This window comes from Schistocerca americana, chromosome 11 (genome assembly GCF_021461395.2).
Source record: "Schistocerca americana isolate TAMUIC-IGC-003095 chromosome 11, iqSchAmer2.1, whole genome shotgun sequence".
In the NCBI taxonomy this organism is placed as follows: Eukaryota; Metazoa; Arthropoda; class Insecta; order Orthoptera; family Acrididae; genus Schistocerca; species Schistocerca americana.
In genome coordinates this window covers 107,590,746-107,602,835 of record NC_060129.1, presented here as the reverse complement: position 1 = coordinate 107,602,835, position 12,090 = coordinate 107,590,746, and the positions used below count along the sequence as shown (strand labels likewise).

The following is a 12,090-nucleotide window of genomic DNA, read 5'->3' as shown; positions in this document are numbered from 1 at the left end:
GAGATTTTAGATTGTGCTTTGCTTCTCTGTAGTTAAACGTGAACTGCTTTTACAATTCCAGATGACCAGCATATAAGATAATGTGAATAATACTACCAGTATGACATTATAATAAAATAAACGAGCTATTCCATTATCGCAGCAGATGCAGAAGTAGATACAATGATATATCAGAGAAACATATTCTTATATTTTAATCTGGAAAGTTGGCTATGTCCTTTTCTTTTAAAAGAATTTACCTTATTTTTATTCTGTTGACAATGGAACTACAGCTGCATTATCACATAGGACCATGAACAATAATCATTCTAACAGTTGTATGATTGTGTTGCATTCTATCAAAATATAGAATTTCTTGTTTAATCATTTGTCTGTCAAGTCTGAATGTGGCAGGCACCTTGCATGAATGGCTGCTTAACCCCAATTGCCTCGCACACCACAGAATACAAAGTTTATGATAATGGCACCACTGTACGTGAGTCCTACTTAAAGGTGAGTACAAATGATGGACTGTAGAATTCACATTCGCATTCTGTATTTAGAACAATATCACAAACAGATGTAGAGAGTCATTTCAGCATCATTGCAGAGATGTTTGTTGCACTGAATCCTTCACGATAGCATCTCCACGAGCTGCTGCTTGCCGTTCTGCCTGGCGATGGCGCAGGGTTCGTGCCCGTGTGCGTCCCTGGCCTCAGTGTCAGCCCCTGCATCGATCAGCACGGCCGCCACGTTTGTGTGGCCGCATCTTGCTGCACAGTGCAGCGGCGTCCACCCATACTTATCCCTGGCATCGGGGTCAGCAGAGGAGTCCAGCAATCGCCGTGTCACAGCCACGTGACCCCGGTATGCAGCCCAGTGCAGCGGCGTGTTGTGCCTGCTGTCCCTCACATCCACCTCTGCTCCACCTTCCACCAGACATGTTACTGCCTCCAGGTGTCCCCTCTCAGCTGCCCAGTGCAGAGCAGTCCACATGTCCTCGTCCCTCGCCCCCACTTTCGCCCCTGTCGCGAGAAGCACCCTGAGCTCCTCCACCGCCCCCTCCTTAGCTGCCTGGATCAGTCCTCGGCTACTCTCCTTTCCAGGAAGGCTCCTGCACAAAACATAAAAATTCTCACACCTTCCTGAAAACACACACTTAATAAAGAAAACATACAAGAAAAAATGTATACATATGTCCAACAACGACCCTACTATATTCCCCTTCTATGATACGAAACTCGTATATTAAGGTATAGTGGTTCTGTCTTCAACCATCATCCATTAAAAGTTTCTTTGTGCAACCTCTCAAGATTTTCAACTGTCAAATTCCGACACGCTGATTCCTGTAGCTCACTTTCTTTCAACTTGGTGTGCTGTTTCTTAGCAGTCATTATATCCACTAAAATAGATGCTTCAGGCAGTTTATACTAGTTCTCTGTGAAACTATCAAAGATTACACACAAAACAATTTACATTTACTTGTTAAAGACTTTCTTGACGTTAAAGCAAAATCCTTCAAAGCCTCTAAAAGTGTACAGTCTTCTACATTAACATATTTGAAAAAACGGGGAAACACAGACACACACAAAGTGTCACTTGTATCTGACATGTTCACTACAGTCATCCTAGAATAGAATACACACTGTAAAATGCGTGTGGCATGTGCCGGTAACTAAAATGTGGCAACTTCTGGACAAACAAAGCAAATAAATGATATGTACTTTTCTTATTCTGCCAAGAGATTTATTACAACTTATCAACATAATATTCATCTTCCATATGCTCAGATCCATTCTGTTAAAATATCAAATGCGCACTAGAATGGTAATACGACTGTTCCAAATTAAAATAAATCCATGAAATGGAATGAAAAATTAATGAACTCTTACATACATCATGTACTCTCGATGAATAAGCTTTTTGAAAATTTATGTAACATTCCATAACCTGTCCTATTGAATAATGAGGTAGACAATGTGAATCATGAACAAGTCTACAGTATTTAACAGCCCGCAAATTGTGATGACCCCCATATTGCTTTACTAGGTCCACCAATGGTTGTGGTGGTGGTGGTGGTGGTGGTGGTGGTGGTGGTGGTGGTGCTTCTGCTCCACTGCCTACCCCTGTTGTGTCCACTGGTTTACAGGGACCAACAGTGACATTTACTACATAGTAGCAATGTTGCTACTTCATTTTACAACACAGAGTGCACAGAGATACCAAAATCAAGTTTAAGCATCGTGGTACTGTGTATGGTGAATAGACCCTGTTGTTTGGAATCTGAGGCTATGGTAAAGAGCAACTAAGTCACTTCATCTATGTCAAATGACATATCATGAGTAAGGGCAAAACGACTCATTTTTGCCTGATCAACTGACGTAATAAAACCATTTAAAATATTTACAAATACATTGCAATAGCATTACTAATAACATAAAAGAATTGGATCCCAATTCCTACCAAATGTTTTCAGTTTGTTAAAATATTTGTCCGAAAGACTACATGCCCGTCATGGGATAAATAAGCCATGGAAAGGGCCATCAATATAGTAAACAAGAAAGAAATTGGCTGATTGAGAGCAGCCAGACAATTTGGTGTATCACAGGTGACTTTCAGAAGGCATGCCACAAACGAAGGGTCAGAGGTTTCGCCTACATTTGACGAGGGGTTTATGCAGGATATAGTGTCCCAAAGGAACTAGCTTACTAAGCTACAGAACAAAATAGTATCTCTCACAAATTTAATAAGTAGAAGAAAATTGCTGGCAGGACTGACTGAAAGGATTTATGACACACAATCCTGATTTATCTTTAAGGGAGCTGGAAGCTGCTACTTTGGCTCATGCAATGGTATTTAATAGAGTTCAGGTTAACAGATTTTACACGCTATATGAATGTCCTCAATAAAGAAGGAATTTCACCAGCATGAATTTATCTGTACTTTCATGTGTGGACATGAGTCAAAAATTTTTTGCAATGACTGGAGAAACAAGTGGGGGTACCTACAATTGTTGAAAGAGGGTTGCACATTACAACATTAGCGTGCATGAATTCTGCTGCTAACTTTATACCTCCAGCTTTACACTACCCCAGAAAAAACCGAAAGAGCAATTAACTGATGGAGTACCTGTAAGAACTCTAGAAATAGGGCGAGAAAGTGGATGAATGGCTGGAGAAATTTTTCTAGTTTCATTAAGGTAAGCAAAGAGAATAAAGTGTTTATCACTGATGACGATAGCAGGAATCTCAAACATGTTCAAGTGCTGAAATGTGCCAATGAAAATGGAGCTTCTCTATTTTGCCTACTATTCCACTGTAATTGCCAACTTCAGCCAATACACGTTTACGTTTTTGGGCCCATGAAGGCCCATTATAATGAAGATTTCAAACCTCCTAGAAACACACCCAACGTCACCCAGTGCCAAATGCGTTAGCTCTTTGCCACTGCATAAGGTATAGAAGCCTGTGTGGTTTATACTAAGAGTGGATTTCCTAAGGTTGCTCGATTCACTCCAGGTCACACTGTTGCTGCCCTCTCGTTCGCCTGCATCACTTAGCTAGCTGAAATGTCCACACGCAAAAAGGGAGGCTAAGTCAAGGGAAAGTGAAAGTACCACTCAAGCAGGGCTGGGCTTCAGTTCCTAGTCAGCAGAATCCACCCTCTTTTGCGCAAGGCTAACTATGCAGGGCCTGTGGGTGCCCGGGCACCATTCTACCTCGCCGCCATCACTGAGTACCTAGCAGCTGAGTGCTTGAGCTGGATGGAGTCGTAGCCTGCAACAATAAGACATACGTCACCCTGTACCACTTGGACCTGCAATCTGCAACAATAAGATGCGCAACAAGCTGCCCTCTGGCATCACCACAGAGGCTTTTGTCCTGCCCAACATCCAAGCCATCCTGTTGCCAAAGGAGAGTGAGAAGAAGGCATAAACGGCGGCCGCCTCTCTGGCTCATGGGACACACAGTGCTGCATGATCCCTGTATGCAATGGGCTCGGCCGGCAGCTTGGACGAAAACAATCTTCGCCTGTACATGGTGACCAAAATTCACATCCACCTAGGCGCGACAACGAATATTCCAATTTTCCTGCATGTTCACATGTTTTACAGAGTATTTCACCATCTGAAGAGGAATACTTCCACAAACAGCTTTCAGACTTGTAAAAGATAGCTCTAGATGACTCAAGGCACCATTTGATGAAGTATTTCCAGTTCATGCTGCAGTACAATGCTCATTAAAGGCATGTAAAATAACTCTGGTTTCTTCTGGCTTTCTGAGCAGCTGTACCAACAACAAGCTTCTAGAAGAGAAAGTGCACCAGTGAAAATTAACTGAGGATTGACATATGTCGACAACCCTGCAAAAGAATATAGTTAAGCAGGGTGGAAGCCTATAACTCAGATCTCAGTGCAGATGAAGATGACTGTGTTTGTATGTAGTGCACTATCTTCTCCCATTCAAGACCAGGGGAATCGTGCATTAAATATACTAGATGTAAGGTATGGGCTCACAGTATGCTGATATCCCAGCTACAGTTATGATTTTTGTGAGAAATCTTTTAAGACCTTAGAAACATATGCATGGATATGTATTAAACCCTCAAGACGTTTTGGCTTAGGGTGTTTACTATTTCTGAAAATTGTGCACTATCATTTTGTCCCTATTGTAAGTATAAAATGACACATGGGCATAGTTTCTTGTCTTAATTTTTTCTTAATATTGTAGTTTCATGTTTAATGATCTCTAATCATTTTTGTGTATGTCCTGGATTTTGAAGTGTTTACATAATAAAAAATGATTAAATTTTTTGAATAAAAACAAAACATTAAAATAGTATGTCATTTCTGGAACTGTTCCCTACAGCATTACAGGTCACTAAGGAACCAATGAGAAAGGAAGTTCTGGAAAGAAAGCAAAATGGTTGCTGGAAAAGTGTGAGCATTCAAGATCAAGAGTTAGAAAGGAATTCCGTTGTTAAAAGCAGAGCAGAGCAAGGATAGAAACAGTATAGTGAAGACCTCTATGAGTGAAAGGAACTATCAGATGACATGACACAAGAAAAAATGGTCATCAAATAACAAAACATAGGGGACTCAGTATTAGAACTTAAGAAAAGCTTTGGAATACTTGCACACAAACAAGACAATCTGGTTGGATAATATTACTTTGGAATTTCTATGACATTTGGTGAAAGTGACACCCATATGACTGTTCAAGTTGGTTGCACAACCTATGACAAGGGACATACAAGCAGACCTTCAGAAAAAAATGTCATGCAGATATTATAGAAGCAGGCAAAGGCCAATAAGTGAAGACTTCCACACAATCAGCTTGGCAACTCATGCATCCAAATTTATGACGAGAACAACATACAGTAGAATGGTAAGGAAAATTTAAGATCTATTATATAGTCTGATAAGTTTGGATTTAGGAAAGATAAAGGCCTCAGAGAGGCACTTGCACTTGGTAATGGAAGCAATATTTACCAAAAATAAAGGAATGTTCATTTGATTAGTCTATCTTTAGGAAGCTTTGGCAGTGTAAAATGGTGCAACTTGTAGAAAATCCTGAAAAATAGTTTAATAAATAGGGGAAATGCAGGTAATATATAGTTATATACAATAATCGACAGGGAAAAATAGGAATGGAAGAAAGAGGAACTAATCCAAAATATGCTAGAAATGGTTCACCCTAATCGTTTCAAACTAAAATCGAGGTATCACTGCTGCAACTTAAGAGAATGAGGAATAGAATTAAAATTCAGAATGAAAGGATTCGCTGATGGTGTTGTTATCATTAGCAAAAGAAAAAGAATTAATTAACAGAGCGGTTGAATGGAATGAACAGTCTAATGAATACAGCATTAGGATTTACAATCAAAAGAAAGATGAATGTATTGGGTAGTAGTAGAAATAACATTGATAACAAAGTTATGAAAATTAAGGACCACACTAGCAACCAACATCGACATGAGGGACAATGAAAGTTGCTCCACCAGGGTAATACGACATTCCTCAGAAAACAAGATTACAAATACCAAACACAGACCTTAATCTGTAGAAGAAGTATCTGAGAATGTACATCTGGAGCTGAGTAGTGAATGAAAATGAATCGTGGGCTGTGAGAAAAGCAAGAAAAGAGAATACCACATTCAGAATGGGAGGCTATAGAAAGATGTGAACTGATAAAGGAACTGTGGAAGTTCTCCACAAAACAGGTGAGGATACTCATATGTGGGAAACTGTGACAAGAAGAAGGGACAGGGTAATAGTATGTTAAGACATCAGGGAATAACAGCCATGGTACTACAGGGAGCCGTATTGTTACTCTCATGTGAAGAAACTCAGTTCCTCCCCCCACCCCCATATCTCCCATAAACGTAGGTAGTGCTATCAGCACTAAATTTCTTGGAACAGCCAGAAAAGTAATCTATAACAGGTAGAGTTTCTGCTCTATATGTGCGTCAATGCTGGGACAGGCTGTTATGCAAAACTGCAGCGGCGCGACCAAGGTGCTCCATATCTTGAGGAGCTGAGGCAGAAGAGGCCTTTTCCACTTTCTTCTGATTTGACTCTTTAAGATCGTGTTTATTGTTACCAGTAGATATTTAATTCAAAATTCTAGGAAACTGTCCCCTCTCTCATTCTTTCCAATAATCTTATAATGTCTCTTAACTATTTCTTTTTACCTTCCCCTATTACAGCAACCCAATGATTATTAGTTGTTTCTCTCTTTTTACATACAGAGATACCTATTCACTATTGTTGTATACTCTCTTCCTGTCACTTGATTTTCTGGGAGTGACAATGGCTTCCTAAACTGAATTATTGTTGCTATTGTTTTGCTAATTATGACACAAGTAAATCACTGAACTCTTCAAAATTACTCCTGGGTTGCTATTCAGCGTTGACCTTTTCCTCAACTTCCTCATCCTGTTGATATCGTCACATTCCTCTAACAGGCCATCCTTCTTTCCATTTCAATTCGCTGATCACGTTAAATCTAGATTCAGGCACCATATTTTCTTTTTCATATTTCCCAGCCTTCCTACAACTCCCCCCTTTCCCCCACACCACTCCAATCGAGGATCTTTGGGACTACCTCAAGTGTGCTGTTCATGCCATGGATTCTAAACTGAGAAGCCTAGTGCAGCTGGCCTGTCTGTACCTTCCAGAAACTCATTGACTCTCTTCCCACATAAGTTGTGCTGCCAAAGGATCTTATTCAGGCCTTTGACAGGTTGTCACATTATTGCGATTAGATAGTATATTCATGGGTGATGTGTTTCGAAAACAGCTTCTTTAAAGAAAATGTAGAGCAATTTTAATATATTTCGTGTTTCAAACATGAATTTTCATGTCATGCTAACCAAACAAGAGAGAACCAGGCTGAATAATTAACAATAGGGGCTAGAAGTTAATTATCAATGATCTAGGAAGTGCAGCCAGTTTAACCAAAGGAGAAAATTTCTAGTAAGTAATCATCGCAAAGTATTGCATAAATATTTAAGTCTAGCCAAAAATTTTATAAGCTATCAGAAATTCAGGGGAATATATAAGTAAGTGGTGTGGAACAAATGGAAGTTAAATATCAGTGACTCTTCAATGTTCTGGTTATCGGAGAAGGTACAGCAGCAGCAATGGGTAGGGTAGAGAAGGCCATCAGCAGCACCCTATCTGAAGGAAATCCTGTGGTATTTACTGGACAGTTTTGTGGAGATACAGAAAACTTGAAAGACAGGCAAACAAATATGACGTCTTTTCATAAAGGAAGCAAGCAAAGCATGTTGACCACTAAACCCCTTCTGTGGGAGACAGTGTTACGTGTGCTCTGTATGATGGCTGAACAGAAAGAAACAATATGGGGAGACTCCACACTGTATGGGAGCACCCAGAGCTGCCGTTAGGCCTGGGTTCATATCCTTTGAGCTGGTCACAGGTTGCATGCATAATGATCAACCTCACATGGGTGCACAGACGCTCACGTCACCTTCTTTTCTGCGAATCTTCTATACAAGACATTAATGAGGAACTGTTTCATCTGCTGTGCCTTAAATGTAGTTAAAAAGTTTTCCTGTACCGTCTAAAGACAATAAAGGATTGTGCTGAGAAAATTATTTTCAGATTGTAAACACCGATTTCGGAATAGCAATTGCTCTGACTATCTACTTTAGATGAACTGATTTCCTCAGGTCTATATTAGCTACATCATCAATCGAAAACAGTAAATATGTTGTTGCTCAACATGATCTGTGCTACAGTAGGCTACTTTGTACCTGGTGCTGGTTATGAGTGACACACTTAGTCATCATCTTTTCTTGTGTTTACGCAGCGTGACACTATTGTTAGGTATTTTACTGCAAGTAGCAGTTGCAGAAGACACACTAAACCGGTTTAAACTCTACTTTACGCAAACAGGATTTTAGTGACCTGTACAGTGCACAGAATGAGGCCTGAGGCACAGCTCGTCTTGGCCCCAAACTAGACACATCACTGCTTCGGCTTATGTGCTGAACAACACATCTTTGTGCCCACAGCAAAATGACTGATGCTGTATACAAAGAGTTTGTACCTTTGTTGAGATACCTGATGGAGAAAGCCATAGGGCAACGTTTGTACACATGCAATTTAATAGTGACAACAAATAAGGAGGGTCTGTTTAAAGGTCAAAATTTCTGAAGCTATGAAAACTTGGGCTATTTCATGACATCTGCTGGTAAACACTGTTAAATTTAGAGATATGTCTGAATGTGACAAAACTGCCTGTTGGCTTCTATCTCTGTTTCTTTGGCCGATGTTCGTCTGATGATTTTACTGATGTTACGGCAGCATGAGTGGCTGGCATTGTCAAAGCTACACCCTCCATTGCCGGTGATGAACTGGAGCCGAGCTCACAGCCAGAGACCATATGTACCTGTTGCATCAATGTCTGGGGGCTTTCCCATGGTCATTTCCGGTGCAATTGTACTCTTGCTACCTGCGACGGTCGTTCGCTGCATGACAGGAATCCAGGATCCGTTTACCTTAAGGCTTTCCGCTTTCTTGTTGAAGCCATTCACGTGTTTTTATATTTCTACAGTTTCTCTGAATAAGCGGCTGATTTCTCAAGCTGGCCCAACCTGCAATGTCTCTTATGTTCTTTCATCCTGGTAATGATTGATCGTCTAGTCATCCCGTCTGCGGCAACGAGGTGGGCTCCAGTTCACCACTGGCAGTGGAGGGTGAAGCTTTGACAATGTCAGCCACTCGTGCTGGCGGAACGTCAGTAAAATCATCAGACGAACATCGGCCAAAGAACCTGAGATAGAAGCCAGTAGCCAGTTTGTCAACAAGTGGTGACGAAAGCCTTAACAATTCTCTTTGAATCTGCCAGGCAACAAAAGTATTCTGAGGTAGCAGCAAATGGCTGTTGTAGGCATCAATGAAGCTGCATTTTACAGGACGGAGACATCTATACAAACTCAGTGGCAAACATTATAGCCTTGAACACACACAGACACACACACACACACACACACACACACACACACACACTCACACACAGATATGGTGACAGAGTGCAGGTGATCATCTTGTGTCGCACTTACCTGGTTTCTGTTAGTGGCCCACCGAGCAACTGACTCACTTTGACCACCTCATCAGGGTGGTTGAGGACCGCATCGGCCCAATCCGCTGTGGCAAACACCAGCGAGTTGGCTTTTATGAAGGCGACAGCGACCTCTGCGAGGCTGAGACAGGAGTACCTCACTGCCAGCACTGCCGTGCGCGCCGCGTTCTCTGCTGACAGCTGACTGGCCAGCTGCTCCTCACACTGGACCTTCAGCCCCCACACGCCGTACCTGTCTGCAGCTGCCAGCAGCTGTGGGGCCATGCGGGGCATCTCGGGAGCATGGAGGGAGTACATGTAGGCCAGCAGCTGGTGCAGCACCGGGCCCTCCACGCCGGGGACTGCGACCACACTGCTGCCGGCCTCCGGCGTGTCCTGGCAGAGCATGGCGGCGAACACGGGGCTCCTGCCTGCCAGGACGGCCCTGTGCGCCACCAGCCGCGTGTCGCCGGCCACCAGCGTCACCGTGGCCCCTTCCCCAGCACCCGTAGCAGCAGCCTCTTGCACCTCCTTGGCGGCTGCCATTGTGAATGTTTCTGAAAAAAGGCATCACTGAACAGCCATTTGCCCTTACACAGCACCGTAAATTCATGTATTAGGCATAGGTGATCTGTGCTCAGCAGCAGCGGGTAAATATCGCCCATTACATGTCAATCACAACTGCATGACATCCTTCCATAGCCACAGGTGATAGCCACGTGTCTTCAACAATACAATATCAAACACCTGTATTTCCCACAAGAAGTCGACAGAAAGGGGTGAAGACACTATTTCTGTAATTTCTAGTCGCAGTACAGTGTTACAAAACAATGAAGCTTTTAAATATGGAGATCAGGAGCAATACAAACAAGGCCTGGCGAATCTATAGCTCATAATCACTCCCGGTATTTAGGAAACTGCTAGTAATTACCTTTCCTGTTCCACTCCCAAGTAGAGCGACAGTGAAACAAGTACTAAAATGTAGACTTTCACGGGCGGAAATATCATGTACATTATAATTATCCGGGCTGTTATGCCGTGGTCAGTTGATGAATTCTGTGTCAATTCCCAACGTTTCGTCTCCGACTGCGGGAGACATCTTCAAGGGGGTCAGTAGCTTGATGGAAGGTCCAACACACCCACTGGCTCGCTACTGACTGTACTGGGTGTGTTGGACCTTCCATCAAGCTACTGACCCCCTTGAAGATGTCTCCCGCAGTCGGAGACGAAACGTTGGGAATTGACAGAGAATTCATCAATCGACCACGGCATAACAGCCCGGATAATTATAATGGACAGTGAAACAAGTGTCTATATGCCTCCTTATGAGTCCTAATTCCTAGCATCTTATCTTTGGGTCCTTACGCGAAATGTACGCTGGTAGCAGCAGAATCGTTCTGCTGTCAGCTGCCAAAGCCAATTCTCTACGTATTCTCAATGGTGTTCCTTGATAGAACATCAGCTTCCCCCCAGGGATTGACATTTGAGTTTCCACAGCAGCTCTGTAACATTTTCTTCAAACCTATTGCTACCAAATGTTAGAAGCCTGCCTCAATTTCTTTGATGCTCTTCCTTCAATCCGACCGGGTGACGATCAACACTCACGCAGTACCCAAGAATGAGTCGCATTACTGTTCCATAGACATCTACTTTACAGGTTATTTACACATTCCTAAAATGTACTGCGTACTCGCCTTCCCTTCTACCCTACTTACGTGCTCGTTTTATTTCATATCGCTTTGCAGCGTTACTCCAGGATATTTAATCGACGTGACTGTCAAGCAGCACACTTCTAATGCTGTAGTGGAGCACTACTGGATAGTTTTTCCTACTCATCTACCATAGCTTAGATATTTCTACGTTTAAAGGTAGCTTTCATTCATTATACAAACAAGAAATTTCGTCTAAGTCACCTTGTACATTGCTAAGTCACTCAAAAACACCACCTTTCTGTACCTCAGCATCATCAGCAAATAGCTGCAGATTGCTGCCCACCCTGTCTGCCAGCTCATTTATGTATATGGAGGATCACAGGGGTCCTCTCACAGCACCCTGCCGATACCATTGTCATTGATGAACGCTCTTCAACAAGGACAGCATATTAGATTCTATTATTGAAGAAGTCTTTCAGCCACTCACATATCTGGGAACCTTTTCTGTTGCTATCTCCATTAACAGGCTGCAGTGCGACAGTTGCAGATACTTTCCGGAAATCTAGGAGTATGGACTACCTTTTGCCCTTCAACCAGAGTTCGCAGTATAATCATGTCAAATGACAAGGCGAGATTCACACATGCAATTATTTCTGACTTTGAGCTGATTTGCACACAGAGGCTCTTAAATAAAGGAAATTTATTTTCTTTCAACTGATAACATGTTCAAGGATTCTACAGCAGACGAATGTTGAGAACATTGATCTGTAATTTTGCAGATTCGTATTTTTATTCTGGTTATATGGATGCACTTTTTTCCAGTCGCTTGGAATTTTGTGCTGGACAAGAGATTCTCGACAAATGAAAGC

At 42.2% G+C, this 12,090-nt stretch overlaps 1 protein-coding gene across 1 annotated transcript; it reads right to left on the bottom strand.

Annotated features, from left to right (window-relative positions):
* Window positions 1-225: 225 nt before the first annotated feature.
* On the bottom strand, window positions 226-10,115 carry LOC124553331 (ankyrin repeat domain-containing protein 65-like). Its single transcript, XM_047127208.1, has 2 exons — window positions 9,571-10,115; window positions 226-1,093 (listed from the first exon to the last, which is right to left on the bottom strand). The coding sequence occupies exons 1-2, from the start codon at window positions 10,113-10,115 to the stop codon at window positions 613-615; spliced, it is 1,026 nt and encodes a 341-aa protein (XP_046983164.1). The 3' UTR covers window positions 226-612.
* Between the last annotated feature and the right edge of the window lie 1,975 nt (window positions 10,116-12,090).